At 35.2% G+C, this 21,096-nt stretch overlaps 1 protein-coding gene across 3 annotated transcripts in view; it reads right to left on the bottom strand.

Annotated features, from left to right (window-relative positions):
* LOC310719795 (receptor-type tyrosine-protein phosphatase H-like) overlaps positions 1-21,096 on the bottom strand; it is a 74,217-nt gene extending 53,121 nt beyond the window's left edge. Inside the window, exons 1-16 of one of the 3 annotated variants that reach the window (XM_083529902.1) lie at positions 20,778-21,096; positions 14,479-14,563; positions 13,100-13,360; positions 12,507-12,770; positions 9,256-9,519; positions 7,937-8,200; positions 7,219-7,473; positions 6,571-6,664; positions 5,431-5,478; positions 5,251-5,332; positions 5,046-5,136; positions 4,848-4,921; positions 4,543-4,680; positions 3,708-3,830; positions 293-453; positions 40-175 (exon numbers count right to left, since the gene is read on the bottom strand). In XM_083529902.1, coding sequence (XP_083386028.1) covers positions 40-175; positions 293-453; positions 3,708-3,830; positions 4,543-4,680; positions 4,848-4,921; positions 5,046-5,136; positions 5,251-5,332; positions 5,431-5,478; positions 6,571-6,664; positions 7,219-7,473; positions 7,937-8,200; positions 9,256-9,519; positions 12,507-12,770; positions 13,100-13,360; positions 14,479-14,563; positions 20,778-20,831 — 2,394 coding nt within the window. In that variant the 5' untranslated portion in view covers positions 20,832-21,096. Of the gene's footprint in view, positions 1-39; positions 176-292; positions 454-3,707; positions 3,831-4,542; positions 4,681-4,847; positions 4,922-5,045; positions 5,137-5,250; positions 5,333-5,430; positions 5,479-6,570; positions 6,665-7,218; positions 7,474-7,936; positions 8,201-9,255; positions 9,520-12,506; positions 12,771-13,099; positions 13,361-14,478; positions 14,564-14,813; positions 14,879-20,777 lie in introns of those variants that run through there. The other 2 variants (XM_083529904.1, XM_083529903.1) reach the window with 2 other exon arrangements.

The raw sequence follows: 21,096 nt of genomic DNA on the forward strand, positions 1-21,096 counted from the left end.
TAATGGTCTTTACGGTGCTGTCCTTTTAATAAACCCTACCTCAGTCTGTACCATGAGAGGCCGACTAAGCCTCATGCGATGTACACAGTCAGCAATGTTGACCATTTGTTCTTTGTCCATCTGCTGCAGTAACACATCAAGGGCGATTAGAGTGCCTGTCCTTCCCACACCAGCACTGCAGAGAGATATGTACAAAAGCAAGTATGAAAAGGTTAGAGGTGTTTTAGGACATTGCAAAACAAGTAGTAACATGCATTTTACAGAAGATTTCTTCGAGACTTGTACTGTCTACCTGCAGTGTACTACTGTAGGTCCACTAAAGGGGTAGGTTTCAATGTGCTGACGAACAAGCCAACGGAATTTAAGTAAATCTGCTGTTCCTATAGGAACTCCATGATCAGGCCAGGCTGTGAAATGGAAGTGTGTTACTGCACACTCTTTAGAGGCAGATTCCTAGAGGGGGAGAGAGAGAATGAAAAAATCCTTATATAAAAACACATGTAAAAAGTACTATGAAAAGGTTTGTAGGCAGTATAAATGCTATAAAATGTATATATATAAAAGTATAAAATGCTGTAAATTAAAAAAAATGTTTTGAAAAAATAAGTGGTTTCTTTCATTCTTTTCTCTTTTTTATTAATAAAAAAATGGAAGTAAATTAACAGAAGAAAAATCCAAATCAAATTGATATTTCTCGTGATTAGTATTTGGCCTTTAAATCTTTCTTTTGCCCTCTTTGTACACTTGCACTAAGTCAGGGGTTTTGTAGGATAAGTGTCAGGTGTATGATTAACCAATATACCAACAGGTGTTAATGATTAATTTCACATGTAGGTTGAAACACAGCCATTAACTGAAACAAAAAAAGCTGTGTGCGACACAAATTACAGTGTAAGGAACAGACAAACTCCTACTAAGGTGAGGTTGTAGAAGACAGTTTCATATCAAAATATGCCCCAAACATACAGCTAATGTCATACAGAACTCTCTTTAGAATAGAGAGGAACAAGGGGTCCTGGAAGTAATAGTTTTGGCCCCCACAGAACCCTGATCCCAGAAGAACTGCGATTAATTCTCCAAGATGTGTACAAGTGTTTAAAAACTGTGCAAATGTACATGCGTTTTGCAGGCAAAGGTTGGTCACACCAAATATTAGTCTGATTTGATTCCTAACATTTACTCCATCTAGTCAATTTATTAAAAAAAAATGTTTAAGATTATACATGTATGTGTATATAAAATGTGTGTGTGCATTTAATAAGTACTTAGATCCATTCAGATTTATTTTTTTTAATTTTATGTTGCAGCCTGACACTTAGATCACTCAAATTAATTTTTTATTCTCATTAATCTACAATCAGTACTAGGGATTGGTACCGAGATCCAGTATTTTTTAGGATCGATATCGATATTTTTAATGGAGCAATATCCGCACCATTACCGGTATCAATAAATTGTAAATGATATCCATCCCTACTCAGTACCCGAAAATGACAAAGTGAAAACAGAATTCTAGAAATGCTTGTAATCTCACATGTACAGCTCACATTTTTATCTTAGGTGCCTCCCATTTCTCTTCATTGTTGCTAAGATTTTTCACCTTGATTGGAGTCCACTTGTGGGTAATTAAATTGATTTCACATGATTTGGAAAGGCACACACCTCTCTATAGAAGGCCTTAAAGCTGATAATGTATATCAGGCAAAAAGATACAAGGCTGGAATTACTGCCTCAAGAAAGTACTGAGTAGTGTAGCAATACTGCTTAACAATGTGTGTAAAGAACATTATGCTTTAATTGCTTACTGTAACTGGAACGACAGAAGTACTTTTACTAGGACCACATGCAGCTGGAAGTAAACTTTCCGATTATGTAGCGTCTCTGGATGGTCTTTCTGTCTCAGTGTGTACAGCAGTCAAAAGACCTTGGTTTGATTATAGACTCTGGTCTGTTCTTTGAGGTTCATGTGAATAACATTACCAGGATCGCCTTTTTTCATCTTAAAAAATAGTGCTAAAATTTGAAATATGATATTACAGGATGCAGAAAAACTAGTGAATGCTTTTGTTACATCTAGATTAGATTACTGTAATGCTTTATTGACTGGGTGTTCGAAAAAGTGACGAATAAGTTTCATTTAGTCCAGAATGCAGCAGCAAGAGCCCTTAATAGATCTAGAAGATATGTCTACATCAACCCTGTTTTAATCAGTTTGGCTTCCAATTATTGATTGATATATATATATATATATATATATATATATATATATATATATATATATATATATATATATATATATATATATATATTGATTATATATCCTTACTCTCAAGTGTTCAATCAAGTTTGTTGATGGTGGTGAGGTGGGCCGTCTCTTATCCCAGAGATCTCTCATGCCTGTGTTACCTCAAGTGCCCAACTGCACCGTGTCCTTAACTTTTATACAACAACAAGGATACTTAATATTCCACATCTTTTTCTTCCTGTCACCCCTCTTCTTTCCATCTCTCCCTCTCTCTCTGTCTCTCTCTCTCTCTATCTCTTTCTCAGTTGAGTTAAACAAGCTCCTGGGGTACCAGTGTTCTTCCCCTCTCCTCGGATGAGCCCCCTTCGTCCCCTTTGCCTGCCTCTGGTTGGTGTTCTCTTTGATTGAAGGCCACTCTGTGCAGTGGGGATGATTTCACATCAACCGCCTGGGGATCCATGAAATAACACAGGAGCTTTAAGGAAGGATTTGGACTGTACATAATGTCAGAAGTCTGCTACAATGACTCAAGACTACAGTTTGCATTTGATCACTATCACTGCATACCTCAACATTAGCTGTAATAAATAGACATTCGCTGCCACGAGATGAGGATGAGTTCCCTGTTTAGTTTGGTTTCTCTCAAGGTTTCTTCCTTATGCTCAGGGAGTTTTTACTTGCCACAGTTGCCACCGGTTTGCTTATTAGGAACAAACTTACAATTATAAAGAACAATATTATTTATTATTTCTTACCACATTATCTGTGTAAAGCTGCTTTGAGGCAATGTCCATTTTTAAAAGTGCTATACAAATAAAAATCAATTAAATAAAATTGAGAAGCACTTTGCATATTTGAATAAAGATCACAGCTTACTAGGAGAAGAACCTACTCCCTACTGTAAATTTTTGTGAAGGCTCCATTATGTTATGGGTCTATGTGGCATGCACAGGTACAGGAAACCTTGTTAACATTCAGGGTCACATAGATTCCACCCAGAATCAGTCAAGGGTTGAAGTTACGCCAGGGTTGGTTCTCTTTCAAACATTCGTTTAGTACCTTACTGTGAAAATCACCTCAGAAGAATGATTGCTCTAAGACCCGATATCCTTACGCACGTTGTTGTGATAAACCACAGTTTTAACAGGGGGGCTTTTTCACACAGAGACATGTAATTTTGTATTTTGTATTCCCTCAACAATAAAAACCTTCATTTAAAAACTGCATGTTGTTTTCACTTGTGTATCTTTTACTAATATTTGAATTAGTTTAATGATCTGAAACATTAAAGTGTGTCAACCAACACAGGAATCAACCAACACTTTTTCACACCACTATATATATATATGGGGTACATAACCCTAATAGATCATTTGAAGGTGTCTTCTTAAAGCAACTATAGCGATCATATAACAAGATGCAAACCACTCATCCACATTGTTAGTTTGGATTTTGAGCTTACATTTCTGATCATTAATTCTCGTCGAGTCCAGCAACTCTCTTTTTGTTCAGACTGGATAGAGACCAACAGGTTTCCATAGAGGCAGGGCATGTTGTCCTTTGGCCAATATTGCTCACATTTAATCTGCAAAGAAAGAAAAATTTGATTCCAGAGATTCATACATTAAAATCCATTCTGACATGAGTTCTTCTTAGAGCACTTAATACTGACATTTCACATTAAGCATTAGGAAAATAAAAGGAACAAGTCTGACAGTTTCGTTGTGCCAAATAATCATTCTACAATGTTTTATCATTACTTTAACAGCCTGTGCAATTCTATTTGTTTGCATCTCATCATCATAACTAATGAATTTAGAGTCTGGCAGCATGGTGGTGTATTGGGTAGCTCACAGCTCTTAGGTCTGCAATTAGATCCTCAGCTCAGGTAACGGTTCATGTTCTTTGTTTTATACCCACTGTCCAAAATATTCATGTTGGAGAATTGCCCCTAGGTGTATCAGTGTGTAAAGGACTGATGGACTGAAGGACTTGATGGACTGCCATCTCCATTAGGGTGAATTCAGAGATTGTGTTACAATAGAGGATTGGCTTTTTTTTTCAATAGAGGACTCCAGCTTTTTATGACCTTTATTAATAAAGCAAGTTTAGCAAGGTCCAAGTGGTTCCCCCTTCAAATTAAAACCTTTCAGTTTAAAGTAAAGTATAAAACCTTCATAGAAATACTGCAGTCATAGTCACTTCAGAATAGACAAAAGTTACCATATTAAGGCAATATTCATGCCCTGGAGAACATTTTAAAAGTGTATTTTAAGGTAGCAATTCTGCAAGCATACCTTTCCTCCTTCAGTACAGTTGGTCAACATGACAATGGCTGAAGACTTCTGCTCCCACACCATTCTCCAGAAGTCACTGACAGTGGAGGGGAGAGGACCTTGAGCAGCGATGTACTGCTTGTTTTTCTTTCCATAACCCTAACAAACAGACACTCACAATAAAAAATATTGTTCTCTTAGATTTGGTTATTTTAACAAGGCTTAATATCCTTAACAATACCTCAAATATGGCATTTACATTATTACAACAGTTCTTTAATTTTCTCAGCTTTATTACATATATAGTGTGTTGCTAAATTACTGACATTAATGTAGTTGGCATTGATGTAGTCTGAATCAGAGCTAATATGGGCAGCAAGCTTCACACGAGTAGAATCATCTGGAGAATTAAAAGTGGATAAATAATTAATAAACCCACAAACCATTAAACTATAAAAATAGCAATGAAACACATGTTTTCACCAACTGTTGCAAGTGGATTGTTATTTGTGCTTAACACTCACAGGCCAGTACATTGATAAATCGGTTCTTGCTCTTGTTTTCAGGAAGTGTAGCATCTGTACAGCTCTGATCTGTACCCACTGTACTTAAATCCTGTAAACATTGGAGTATTTATCCATATGATTATACTGATCTCAGTGAGTACATATAACCAAAACAAATGGATTAGCATGAATTCCAAAATCCATACAGCCTGCGTTTTTGTACCTGATATTCTTCACTGAAACCACGGTTCTGGTCACACTGCATGGAGTTAAAATGCATTGGAAACTTGTTCAGTGGAATTGGTCTAGGGAAAATACATTAAAGTTTCACTAGTACAACCTTTAACAAGATAATATGTGGTAAATAATATAATAATACAAATGTGCAATGTATCCTACTTACTTGTATTTATTACTGGAAACGTTGGTCTCTTTAGAGGATTTAAACTTACTAGAAACACAAGAATAAACAGTTGAAAGAACAATGGACACATTCTGATTAAACAGTGTAACAACATCTTCCAGCACTGTAACAGCCAACTACATTTAAAAATATATATTTGAATTGTATTTGTTTTATTTTTAACTATGCAATCACCTACACTTTAACAGGAGTACATGTACATTTATGCAGTTATCCAATCAGACAATTATGTGGCAGTAGCACAATGCATAAAATCATGCTTATACATATATAATCAAATACTTCAGTCAAATACTTCAGATTATTTAATCAAATATTAGAATGGATATAAAGTGTTATCTTGATAACTCTGTAATCATGGCATGGTGGTTAATGTCAGGATGTAGGAACCAGGCTGGTATTAAGTAAGTATTTCAGAAACTGCTGATCTTTCAGATTTTCATAAAACACAATCTGCATAAGTGTCACTTTTTTGTGAACTTGCAATGAATGTTCTCAAATTAACAACTTTTCTGCTTTCTTGCACCTGAACCAGTATCCACTGCTTCATGACCTTAACATGTTCCTTATTGTCTTTAATAGGATGATTAGAATCATCTGCTTTTAGTATGAAACCCATAAGGGTTGCTTATTTTGCCATTTTCTATGTGATTGTTCACTTAATTAACTATTTGCTCAAACCAGCTTAAATTCTGCCTCCAATAAGATTAACTTTGGAATTTAGTAAAGCAATATCTGACAGTAAAATACAATTTTAAATCAGGAATTGAATAATTAGTTTGTAACTAATTTAATGTAGCTGAAATTTGTTTCTGTTTTTTGAAAACCAGACAGCATTCAGGCCCTTACAGCCATACTGTTTAGTCCCCAATAAAATATTGGACACACAAACACACATGAACACACGCGCACACACACACACACACCCACCACACATTCTTGTCAGGGAATATTTTCGTATTACAGCAGACTCCATTTTGTTTCACACCTCAAATAATTGACATTCCATTAAATGAAACAGCACATAATAAATCATGAAGTAAAACCTCCTAAGTGTGTCATTATGTCATTTGTGTCAAGTGAACAAGATTATCTCTCAAAACCAATAGTAACACCCACCTGAAGAGCTTTGGCTTTTGATGCCATATAAACATTCCAATACAGAGGATGAGAATGGCTAGCAGAAGGAATGTTACAACACCCGCTATGACTCCTGTAAAAATGTGGTCACAATTAGGTATACATAGGTTGGGGTTGCAAATATGCAAATAGGTTCAAAGGACAAGCAACTATTATGCTGGACAACCATGAATCATCAGAGCAGTTTAAATGCTGTAGAATAATTCTTTAACCTCCTAAGACCTGAGCTTTGGTTTGGCTTGCATTTTAGATTTTTTCCAGTTATTTGGGGTTAGGAAGAACCAATAATTATAACAACCATATATTTTCTTTGAACATGAAGCTCTTCTTGGAAAAAAATGATGTCACTTATGTGGACACTCGGTCTGTATCTACAGAAAACAATAAAGACACCATTGTGCACAATGTCCACGTATGTGGACACCCAGATCATAGGAGGTTAAGTCTCTGGAACTATAGTAGAGAGATAAACACTATTTTCCCCAAAAGATATTTACACAATTGTACTTTTGATTACAATTATGATTATAATAGATGCCCAAAACCAGAAACTTTTTTCCTTTTGTTTCCTTTTAATTTGTATGTTTCTTTATGCTTTTTGTGTAAAATATATTAAGTCTCTCTTACCTCTTGGGTCAGTCTGACAGGGAATTGAAACTGGAGCACTTTCCATTGGTCCAGAGAGTGCAGATACGGTAAGGGTATACCACTGGGCAGGCAGCAGTCCATCAATGTACATATTTTCACCTGTGTGACTAAAGCTTTGGCTGCTGATGTTAACCTGTACAGCTGTCCTTTTTCCATTTGGAGGATCCCAAAGAAGAGTTAGACCATAACCGCCTGAAGCATACTGACAGTGTAACCCAGCAACACTATGTGGAACTAGGTTGAAAAGAACCAATGTAAATACAGAGCCCAGGCAAAATTAATAATGAAAAATATTGCAGTCAAGGTGCAAAATAATTAGCTGATTTGACAAAAAAAAATATTAAAGATCGTGGAGTCCCTACAAATTTAAAGGAAATTATGGCATTAATCTTTCAAAGTTTGCAAGATAATACAAAAAATAATGAATATCATGGTGTTCAGCCAGAATTACCCAATGCACTGGTAATTTTATGGGGGTGGGGGGCGGGGGGTGGTACTGTTGCACCTGCTATTTATGGCACCCCAAATATTTTCATAATTTCTTTAATCAATGTATAACAATTTCCTCACTCCACATGGCTTTTGCTTCACTTCCAAAATTGAAAATGAAAAGCAAAGCTTTTATTCAATACTTTTGAATACTTGCTTACAATGGGTTATTTCACATATATATATATAAAATAAAAGACATACTGACTAGTGATTCGTGTAAAGTTGTGACCGCTGCTTTCTGCTTCCTTAAACACAGTGTAGATGGTGAAATGGTATTCCATCCCAGCAGTAAGGTTAGAGGCTGTGTATGTCACAAAAGACTCTTCTCCAGATCCACTGAGGTTGGTATTCTTATCATTATAGCTTATCCTGTAATTATATTTGTTGTTGTTGCTCACTTTTTTCCATTCCAATGTTAATGTAGTCTCAGTCAAAGACTTTTCATAAATGTTGGAAATGCTAAGGGGAGCTGCAAAAATGGGAGAAAATATATACAATTCAAAATGAAGAAACTTGGTAAAAAAAAAAAATCAGCTAATATACTATTTTCAAAAATCTTTAATGGCATAATTTAAATCTTTAATTATTTTGTTTTTACTATTCACTAAATTTAGATTTAGATCAAAAGATGAATTTGCAACTTTGGATCATGATAAGCTATAAGTTGCTTATATTTAGCTACATCTACATTTCTTAAACAATTTAGAACATGGCACCTTTGCTTTAAAAACCACCAAATTCTTGGTGAGTTAAGAATCAGAAGATTAATATTTGCCATAATCTCATGCTTGAAAAAATTGCATAAATCTGGTGACCCACTAACATCACCAAATCTTTGCATCTTCTTTTGCAATGCTTTTCCAGATATGTACTGCAGCTTTTTTCAGTTGTTTTTTTGAGGGTTGCCTTCTGTCAGTCACTTCTTTAGGAGGTAAAATGCATGCTCAATTTCATGCATTTTTCTGTAAATTGGTAGTCAGACTGATTCTGTAGACTGAGTTTATTCGGTTGATATTATCATGATAACAATCAATAAAGATTATTGATTCTATTCCAAAAGCAGCCTTTAAAGCCTAAGCCATAATGCTTCCTCCACTATGTTTAAACATTTTGGCTCATGTTTGTATTTCTATTGTGAATTTAAGTCTGTCCTTTCAATTGTAACTGCTGAGTGGTTGCATCTTGTGGCATGGGCACAATATTTCTGCTCTTGAATTCTTCTTAAAATTGTGATACCTATGAAGTCAGGTAGCTCACACCCAGCCCAGAGTAGTTTGAGCTCACTATACTGAGTAAAATGTAATAATAATTTCTCATTATTTATACTATTTCATTTGACTTTTTATTAAAATAGATTAATCATATTATCTACTACTACTAATAATAATAATAATAAAAAAAATTAAATAATAAAATAATAATAATAATAATAATAATAATAATAATAATAATAATAATAATAATTTAACTTGTTTGTACTGCAACCAATTGAAAGTTATTAAACAGAAGAGAGCTCACACTTACTAGTGACAGTGGTAAAATTGTAACCTTTACTCCAAACTTCTTTAAATACCGTGTAGAGAATGAGAATATATTCTGTTCCAGCATCAAGATTTGTTATTGTGTATGTCACTTTCGAACTTTCTCCTGATCCATTGATGCTGATGTTCTGATTATTGTAGATTAATGTGTAACTGTAATTGTAAATGTTGCACACTTTATCCCATTCCAATGTTAATGCAGTCTCATTGCGATTCTTTACAGAAATGTTGGTAACACGAAGGGGAGCTGCAAGAAATATAAAGTAAAAAAATTCAAAATTAGAGCATGGACAAGCAGCGTAATTATTTACTGAATCTATATATACTAGGGCTGTCAATCTTCTTCTGCTTCTTTCGGCTGCTCCTATTAGGGGTTGCCACAACCATCCATCTCTATACTACTCTGTCCTCTACACCTGCATATTTTAAACCAACTACAGACCTGCATGTCTTCCCTTACCAAATTGATAGACCTTCTTTATGACTTCCTCTTCTCCTCCTGCCTGGTGGCTCAATCCTCATTATTATCCTACCGAAATACCCCATGTCCCTCTTCTGCACATGTCCAAACCATCTTAATTGGGCATCTCTCACTTTGTTCCCAAAATGTCCTACATGCGTGGCCCCTCCAATAAACTAATTTCTAATCCTGTCCATCCTCGTCACTCCCAATGAAATGAAATCTTCAGTTCTGCCACCTCCAGCTCCACCTCCTGTGTTTTAGTCAGTGCCACTGTCTCTAAACCATAGAACATAGCAGGTCTCACCACAGTCCTATAAACTTTTCCTTTCATTTTCGCAGATATCCTTCTATCACAAATCATTCCTGCCACTCTTCTCCACCCACCACTCTTCTCCACCCATTCCATACCTGCACACTTTTCTTCACTTCTCTAACACACTCTCCATTACTTTGTATTGACTATTGTAATGCATTACTAGGGGGCTGTCCTGCATCATTAATAAACAATATACAGTTAGTTCAGAATGCAGCAGCCAGAGTTCTCACAAGGTCGAGAAAATATGACCATATAACCCCAATCTTATCATCCCTACACTGGCTACTTGTTAAGTTTAGAATTGATTACAACATACTACCTACTTACAAAACACTAAATGGTTTGGCTCCCATGTATCTATCAAGTATTCTAACACGCTACAATCCGTCACGCTCCTTGAGATCTTAAAACTCTGGACTTCTAGTAGTTCCTAGAATAGCAAAGTCCACTAAAGGTGGTAGAGCATTCTCACATTTAGCTCCTAAACTTTGAGGTTGTGCAAGCTCCAGTCACGTCCCACCTAATGAAGATTTTGGACCTTTAAAGAAGTAGATGCCAACCCTATAAACACCTAGGAAACCATCTAGAGACATACCAGCACCATTTGAATTTCACCTTATGTAGAGTTTGGACATTGGACCTCTTTAAGTGTTTAAAGGCTCTGGCATGGAGAAGCTGGTGTTGAGCTATTTTATGAGTTGCTTAGTAGCTCCTGGTTCCATAACCTTAAATGAATGTATAAGACTGTAGAAAGGACATTACTCATAATCTTACATTCCAGTGCTCATCTTAGTTCTCAATCTCCAGTGTTCTGTATTGTTTTAAAGACTATAATCACACTCTAGATCTCACCCCAATGAGGAACCGCACCACTCCACTGCCCTCCCTCTCATTCACACACATGTACTCTGTCTTACTCTTACTGACTTTCATTTCCCTTCTCTTTAGCGCATACCTCCACCTCTCCAGGTTCTTCTCAACTTGCCCCCTACTCTCATCACAAATCACATCATCCACAAACATCATAGTCCCAGAGACTATGCCATATCTCCTAAACACTGCCATATCTCCTAAACATCTCCATGCTTCTACCGGTATGTCATCTGGGCCAACCGACTTTCCCCTCCTCATCCTCTTAATCGCTACTCTTACTTCCTTTTTACTTATCCTATCCACTTCCTGCTTCACCATCTCCACCTCATCCAACCTTCTCTCTCTCATTTTTTTCATTCATCAGCTTCTCAAAATACTCCCTCCACCTTCTCAACACACTCTCCTCACTAGTCAACACATTTCCATCTCCATCCTTTATTGCTCTAACTTGCAGCACAGTATAATAAGCTCCCTTATTAGGTAATTATTTTTAGGTCAGAAAAGGACATTTAAGGAACAAGATTAAACAATGAAATGGCAAAAATGACCACTTAAAGATAGTACATTAAAATAATTTTAAATGTAAAGTCGAACAGATCAGGACACAGGATAAGATAAACAGTGAAGTACATTAAAGAGACTTGAACTATTTATAATTTGTTGCAATATTAATAACATTTTGTTTAACATAATTTATGATTATTATTATGAAATATGTTTTAAAAATAAGAAGAATTTTCTTAATTTTGTTAAAAGATTAAAAATAAATTTGATATAGTTTGTACACTCTGAACTCCTTTAAATACCATGTAGAGAGTGAAAATATATTCAGTCCCAGCAGTAAGATCTGTTACTGTGTATGTCACGGTAGAGTAGAATTTTCTCCTGATCCACTGATTCTGTTGTTCTGACTACTGTAGCTTAGTATGTACATGTAATTGTAAATGTTCCCCACTTTATCCCATTGCAGTGTTAATGCAGTCTCATTGCGATTCTTCATGAAAATGTTGATAACATGGCGGGGAGTTGCATGAAATAAAAAGTTCAAAATGAGAGCATGGAGATTTCTATTGCTTAGATTCACTTAATAAATCTGATCCCCAAAAAAGTCAACAATCGGAAATAATATAAACTTAAACTGTAATATACTATCATATAGACTTAAACTGTACATGTGTAATTATTTTCAATTAAAGTAACAATATAGAATATGTTAATATATTATAAATATATAATGATAAATATATGTATATTTTTAAGATGATATTAAACTGAAGCTATTATAAAATGTCATCACACTGCCATGACACACATTATTATAAAGTTGATAAAATATTTTTGATGGTTTTGCAGTTCTAAGCAGATGATAATTCATTAAAGGCATCTCAATATAATACCTCGTTACCTAATTAGATATTTATATTTATTCAGAAAAATATAAGTAATATATAATATTAAATAGTCAGAATGTTTAATAATGTACTAAACATACATTTCAATTTTAATTAGTAAAGCTTTAAGATTAAAAGTTTAATTTAAATGTATATAAACTCAGCTTTAACTGAAGAGACAGCACACTTACTAGTGACAGTGGTAAAACTGTACTCTGCACTCCGAACTCCTTTAAATACCGTGTAGAGAATGAGAATATATTCTGTTCCAGCAGCAAGGTTTGTTATTGTGTATGTCACGTTAGAACTTTCTCCTGATTCATTGATGCTGATGTTCTGATTATTGTAGATTAATGTGTAACTGTAATTGTAAATGTTGCACACTTTATCCCATTCCAATGTTAATGCAGTCTCATTGCGATTCTTTACAGAAATGTTGGTAACACGAAGGGGAGCTGCAAGAAATAAAAAGTTAAAAATTAAAATGAAAACATAGAAATTTCTTTTACTCAGTGTTAATTAATTATTATGATCACCATCATCATTATAGTACCCAGGATTATATGAACTTGGAAGCACCTAATAGGGAATTTAGAATCAATTACTATTTGTTTCTAAACCAATAAATAATTCTTTATTTCATGCTAAAATACTTGACTTCTATAATTAAAAATATGAAGACATTTTCCCTTAATAAATTAAATTATTCAAAAGCTATTTCAAAGTTGAAAGTTATTGAAAGTTATTTTTCTCTTAAGTTTATTTGAACAGAGATTGCACTTACTAGTGACATTGGTAAAGTTGTATCCAGTGCTTTGAGCTCCTTCAAATACAGTGTAGAGTATAAAGCTGTATTCAGTTCCAGCAGTAAGATTTAAGACTATGTATTTCACTACTAAATCTTCTCCTGATCCATTGATGCTTTTGTTATGTCCATTGTAGCTTAGTGTGTAACTGTAATTCATGCCATCAACCTTATCCCATTCCAGTGTTAGTGTTGTCTCTGTGCGATTTATTACAGAGACGTTTTCAACATTATTAAGAACTAACAGAGAGAAAGAATGAAAAGAATTATAGCTATTTGCATTGCATTTTTTACTCCACAAAATTTTCACACTGTTTTGCCAGTATTTTGTCCATCTCTCCCCACAGAACTGTTGTAATTGTCATTTTGTTGTCTTCATTTTAAGTGAAATTTTTGGTATTTTTAGAAACATTGTATAACTGGAAGAATTTGTAACTAGCTGAAGTTTGGATGTGTGGAGCAGTTGCAAAAGTATTTTTACCAGTTCCTTTTTTCAGTAGAAACCCCCACAACATGATGCTGTCTCCCCCATGAACCACAGATAGTATGTGCTCTTTTGAATGTCAGTTTGAACCTTTTACTGATCATTATTGTAATTATGGTTACATTTCTGCTATTCCTGACCAAAAAAAAATCCTTCAGAAAACTAGTGATCATATGCAAACTTCAGCCAGTCTTTTTATATACATTTTGGAGCAGGGGTACCTTGCTTATACTTGTACAACATTTTTACAGATGTTACAGAACAATATATGTACATGTATGGCATACAATTTTTTTTTCTTTTTATTACTCTTTTTCTTTTTAATTTTACATTACTTCAAATAATACAAAGACTAGTTTAAGCAATTGAGATGTATATCATCAGGAAATGAAATTTTGCCTATACAACTTTTGATCCCAACAAAATTTCTTTAGCAAAAACAAAATAATTGGTTGTCATTTGAATGCTTTTTTTTATATTTATCTAATTTTATATATATATATATATATATATATATATATATATATATATATATATATATATATATATATATATATATATATATATATATATATATATATATATAAAATTAACCTTGACCTTAACACAGATAGTTTGTGGTCATACACACACATAATATATATATATATATATATATATATATATATATATATATATATATATATATATATATATATATATATATATATATATATATACACATACACACACACACACACACATACATATAAAATTCTATAATAATAATAATAATAATAATAATAATAATAATAATAATAATAATAATAATAATAATAATAATACAAAGAGGAACAGAAAGAAAAGAAATACAAGAGAAAGAGATAAATCTTACATGGTAAGGTGGGTGTTACTGTTAAATTAGAGGTAGGACTAAATGTTATTTCTGATGTTGATGTAGGCATTGAACTTGAGTAGGCCTGTGAACAAAATTAATTATTTGTTTATTTATTAATATTAATCATCATCATCATCATCATCATCATCATCATCACCACCCATCATCAGTATAGCAATATATAAAATTAAAACAAACAAAAAAAAGGCCTGAAGCCCTGTTTATTAAATGACATTTATGATCATTAAGTGCCTACAAGAAAGCAAGAAATTAATTGTAAATCTACAGTCAGGTTATAAGTATTTTCTGTACTTCTTTTGATGTAATATGACCTCTAATGTTGTTACTGATGTAGGATTTGAAGTTGAGTAGTCATGTAAACAGAATGAGTTAAATGTTTATTTAATAATATTCATGATCATTAAGTGCCTACAAATGACTAAGAAATTAATTGTATATCTACAGTCGGGTTTATCAGAATTTGCTGCACTTTTTTTGATGTAATTTTACCTTTAATGTTGTAATTAATGTAGGATTTGAAGTTAAGTAGCCCTGTGAACAGAGTGAGTTAAATGTTTATTTAATAATATTCATCATCATCCATCAGGTATATAATATTAATATTTCAAAATCCCGATTGCTTAACATAAAATAGATTTAAAACATTTATTCTGATAATGTGCCTACAAATGCTTAAGAAATTAATTGTAAATCTACAGTCATTATCCATAAGTATTTAGACACCAGCAATATTTTTTCCCTTTTATACACCACCATACCTGCTTTGAAATCGATGTATCAAAAGTATAAACTTTCAGCTTTAGGTCAAGGGGTTTAGTTAAACTAAAGGAATTACAGCCATTTTAACATAGTTTTACCAATTCACTGGCTCAAAAGTAATTGGACAAAACAATTATGAATATAATATTTTTACTACTTGGATACGTCTTTCACAATCGATGACTGGTCAAGTTCCGGAACTCATGTTTATCACCAACTGTGGAGTTTCCAGTCTTGAGATGCTTTACTGGCCCTTTGCTGCAATCATCTACTGTCAAAATTTTGTAAAGGCTGCCTTCTGCTTTCAGTATTGTCTATAATATGTGGAAATCATGCTCCTTCTTGTTTGTTTTGTCATTGGTCAGCTTGTTTACATCTTGTTTCATTCACAGTCTGTGATGATTTGTGTGTAACTATTAAATACACAATTATTTGTGCATTGCATGTTAGCAAGTGACTTGTTCAGTTTGCTGTGATTGTCAGGCTATTTATGCTCTGTTTCATGTGTTTCCCAGTTTTTGATCTTGTTTTGGTTTTCTTGTTTTTGCATAGCCCAGTTTATTTTGTTTCCTAAACGGCTGACCTTTGTCTGACACAAGTTTTTGACTCACTGTAATTTTTGATGCATTGGGTGAGACTGGTGTGAAATTCATGTCTGAATATGACTCGGTTCAGTTCCCCTCAGTTTTATTTTTCCTCTTCCCCACCTTATGGCATTATGGCTTCTACCAGCCTGTGGATGTCTTTTTAAAATAGCAATTTCATTTAAAGAGTCGGGTGGATCTACAACCTGAGAAGAGACAATGGCTCATGTTTATGTTCTTAAAACTTACAGGCCCAGCTCAGCAGTGAGCTAAACTTTTCAGCACCGAAGGTACCAGGGATATTAGCCACATAGCAGTATTTTTGGGCGAGAGGAGCAAGTACATTTTAAAGAGAACCAGTCTGAATAATGACACTGCTTGTCTGGTATGGTTTCTATGATAAAAAGAAAGCTAGAGTGTGGCCTTCCATTATGACATGCCCACACCATCGTGTCATTGGTCATTATGTTCATGTGTTGTTGGTGTCGCTTCCATGCTGATCTATCTGTGTATATTTACCCTTGTTTGTGCTTTTCTTGTTGTGAAGGGTTTCCTGGTTCTTGATCTTTTTTTTTTTGGTTTCTCTGCCTTGTTCTTGCCTAGCCCAGATTATGCTGTTTGCTAATCGTGTTGTAAACATGTTGTATTTGTATGACTGTTTTATTAACAGTCCATATCCATAATAATATGGTTCTGCGCACTGTTTTTTATGCTGTTTTTTTCCCACTATTTAACAGATTGTTATATTGTAAACTAAATTAGACTATGAATGATCACAAAAACCTAATACAAATACCACTATTTGTGTAGTTCTGTTAAATGTTAGAAAACAAAGGTAATCATTAAAATGTCATATAATAAATGCATTATTTTTTCCGTTCATGAAGGCTTTACTCTAAGAGTAAGAAAATTTTTTTTAAATTTCCTTCAGGGACTCAAGCTGTATCAACAATGAATTGGAAACGTATTCACCCGTGGAAAGGGTGCGACGCTCCACCTCTCTTCCTCTGAGGAGGGGTATGTGGGGGGCACCATATTGGACAAACCAGTGGTCATGCCTCCACAGCCAGTCCAGTTCAAGTAACTCTTGGAGGTAATAACTCATGCTGTTGCCAAACTTAACATCGCTTGGCCAGCTAAGAATCAGGAGCAGCGTCCTCTAAATAAATTAAATGAGCACTTCCTGCGACCGAGGTCACTGCCTCAATGCCTGCCCTTCTTTCCAGATCTGCACATTGAGATGTCCAGGTCCTGTGGCAGCCCTAATTCAGCCCACATCTTCAGTTCCAATGTCTCTATCTAACATAGTGGGACTGAGGAAGAGTGGCTATGGGACGATTCGAAGAGAGGCTCGCCGGCTATCTCTCCCCGGTGCTGCAGTGTCCCTTAAGGCCCCGGTACTGCCCACCAAGCCCCTTTAGGACCTCCTCGGCTTTGTGGGCAAGGCATATATAGCAGCAGGTCAGGCTGGCGGCTGTTTGCACACTATGGACTTATCAACCTCCGTTGTTTCAGGGCACAGTGAACTTCGGAAAACGCTCCCTCAGCTTCTGCCCGGAAACGTAGCTGATTTGGGCAGCCCCTAGAACAGCTTCAGGGCACGGCTCAAGCTGCTCTAGGCACTCCAGAGGTCGGTCTCGAGGGACTGATTCTCTTAAGAGCCTGAAAACTCCTGCCAACTGTGTCTCCATTGGTTTCGCGCACTGTAGAAAGAGACTACAAGATTCAGTTCGGGTCTCGTCAGCATGCCATCAATGTGGTCCCTCCCCGCGACAGAGTGTTTTACAGACAGTACTTAATAGCTCCCAAAAAGGATGGTGGTCCCATTTTGAATCTGCATAGGCTGAACTAATGAGGCTCAGGTTCAAAATGCTCACGCTGAAACAAGCCGTGTCTTAGATCAGGTCCAAGGATTGGTTCGCCACGATAGATCTAAGAGACACATACTTCCATATACCCATCCTTCCTCTACACAGGAAGTCCCTGAGGTTTGCTTTTGGCACGAAGCTAACCAATATTGGGTTCTTCCGTTTGGCCGGGCACTCTCACCCCGTACAAAAAGTGTGTGGACGCTGCTTTGGCTCCTCTGAGACTCCAGGGCATCTGCAAACTAAATTATATTGATCATTGGGAACCAGGGTTACATGCATAACCTAGAGATTATTTATTTGCCCTATTAAACAATCATGACACAACAGCCACAAAATGAATATTCATAAGGTTCTTTTCACATTTAACAGTTAAAGGATTTGACAGCCAGTGTATGTCATAAGAGTCCTCCAAAATATTCATTCATTTACCGTATTTTTCGGATTATAAGCTACTTTTTCCCCACGTTTTGAACCCCGCGGCTTAAACAAAGAAGCAGCTAATTTATGGCTTTTTCCTGGGTTTTTACCGGTTTCACAAACTTGAAGCCAAAAAACTGAACCCCATAATATTAGACCACTGAAATTTCCGAACGGAAACGAAAAAACCTCACCTGTGTTCTGAGCTGCATGGCTTCGGGAGAAAAACTTCCACCGGTGGCGCACAACGATGACAAAAGATAAACTCCCCAGAGAAATACAGTGGTACCTTGACCAACGAGTTTAATTAGTTCCGTGGACGAGCTCGTATCTCAATTTGCTCGCACATCAAATCAGTTTTCCATTTTGAAAATACTTAAAATGCCATTAATCCGTTCCAGCCCATCAAAATGACACTCCGTTTTCATGTTTCATGTTATTAAATTGGAAAATACATTTCTAAATAACAAATCTTGTATAAAAACATAATAGAAAGAGTATGTAAAGTTATAATAAGGTTTTATTCAGTGTATTTTTCTTGGAGATAAGACAACTTGAGCTAACGAAAACGTCGTTGGGGTGTGTGTGTGTGTGTGTGTGTGTGTGTGTGTGTGTGTGTGTGGAGGGGGGGTAGAGGCGATAAGCGGAGGCGGAGGGAAAACTCTTTTTTTTTTACTATCACTCCTGTACACTACGTATCCCTAAACTTTAAAATTTTTACTTTTTCTTCTTTGCTTATCTTAATTTTCGTCACAAGCTTCGCTTTCTGGCTTCGCTTCGCCATCTAGCAGTGGCGTCTCGAGCTCGTACCTCAATTTTTTGCTTGTGTAACAAAACAAAAAAATCGACAGAGTGACCGCTCGTACCTCGGAAAACTCGTACATTAATGCACTTGTAGGTCAAGGTACCACTGTAGTTGTGAAAGGAAGGAGGAAGACAGGGAACAATGACTTACTTGGTCGGCTACTGTTTAGATACAAGCCGTTGTAGCGCGTTGAGTATGGGTCATAGGATAGCTCACTAAAACTCCAGTTGCAATAGAAATCATATGAGCACAGACAGGTTTCCAAAACTCGTGCTTTTTTATTTTTCTTGGCAACAGCGTTATGGGTTAGTCAAAGAAACTTAAAAATGAGCATCAGAAAATAATATGGACATAATCCTCAGTCTTACACACACCAGTAATACCGGAAGAATGCAGTGCATGCTATTCCCAAAATACCGCTATGCTCCTAATAGAAGCGCAACATATTTCAACCGTTACACCGTGTGTAACATGTCTTTCGTTAAAGCCTGTGTAAAGTACATTAGTGTAGACACCTGAGGCTTATAGACAGGTGCGGCTTATTTATGTTAAAAAATAAAAATATTTGTCAAATTCAGTGGGTGCGGCTTATATAAGAGTGTGCTTTATAGTCCGGAAATTACAGTAAACACATAGCATTGAGCCACCAAAATGTTTGTCCACTTAAAAACTTTTGGAATCTTTGTTACAGTTTCTAGACTATTTTAAATTGTTTGTTGAAATTTAGTGCATAGCTTCAGCAGACATATTGGCTATCTTATGGTTGTAATATATGATTTTTTTCTCTTATTGTATTATGTACATTATGTTAAGCATTTTTCCAAATAATATATATAATATAAATAAAGTTTTCTGTTTCCCAAGCTTGCTTGTCCATTCTTTTTTAACAGTAATATTGGGCATTGTGTGGAGTAGATTATATGTGTATTTACCGCACTTCTCTGAACAATCAAAAAAAGAAAACCCCACTAATCTATTGTTAATCTTAGCTATGCAACGAAATTAGCCATGCTTGGACAAGCTTACATAGCAGCACAGTCAGATGAGAGCTACAATGTTGGACTTCAAAACCACAATAAGGAAGTGGATAAAAATAGGCACATTCTTTCCTTAATTATATGAATGCAATTTAGTGGACAGTTTGAGATAGCTCTTAGGGGCAATGAGATGAAAATTCCCCAAAAATTCCAGTTTTAATTGGCTTTGTTTTCCTCTCTTGAATGTTTACCCAACTTGTAAAATTTCAAATATGTAAACCAAATTAGGTTGCAAAAGCTTGTTACAAAAGGTTACACAAGTCTAAAATCAATTCGCACAATTCACCATGACACTTGGAATTGTGTCTGAATTACTTTTCAATTACTTGTCATTTTGATTGTTTTAAAGCAAGCTTTAAAACAATCTCTCACTCAATCAAAGCCTTTATGTATACTTGTTTCCTGTGACATAAGTTCAGTTGTTCTGTATATTCAGACAGATTATCAAACCTATATATTGGTTAAAATGAATGTTCATGAATTTCTATTTCTGTTTAATATTAAAACCATTTAACAGCCAAAGCAGTTCGAACAGCCAAACTGCTGTTTCTTTTTTTTTTTTATGTTATTATTATTATTTTTACAATATATGCCATAAAAGGGTCTATATTTCAGGATAATTTACCTGATGATTATGTTGAAGCAAAAAGGAAAATTAACCAAGTCCAAAGGTTAACTGGTTTTACACTTGACAGAAGCTATAAACGTTGGTCTCCTCTTAAACTGTAGAAAGCATATGTCTAGAAACTGTCTAATCTTATATATTTGCTTCTCTTTCCAGTGCAAAACAAATGACACTTACCCACACAAGAGCCAAAAGGTGACACAGAGACAGCAACAACAAAATTCTTCCCATGATGAAACCAGCTCAAGCAACACAGAAAGCGTAATGAGTCTCTCCGTTTACACACTTTGTCCAAAAACCACCTTCCCCTGCTTCAGTTTTAGTTCAACAGCTGTTTAACAACAGAATAATAGAAAACTACTTCCTATTTTGTCTTATTTTTTTTTCTGTAGGCACACAGTCGTCCTCTGCTCTCACTTAATGACTAATCATACCCTTTTATAATGGCACTTCTCTTTTTAATGCTGCTGGGAATATACAAGCACTTCAACCTTTG

This window comes from Silurus aristotelis (assembly GCF_946808225.1).
Source record: "Silurus aristotelis genome assembly, chromosome: 25".
Taxonomy (NCBI): Eukaryota; Metazoa; Chordata; class Actinopteri; order Siluriformes; family Siluridae; genus Silurus; species Silurus aristotelis.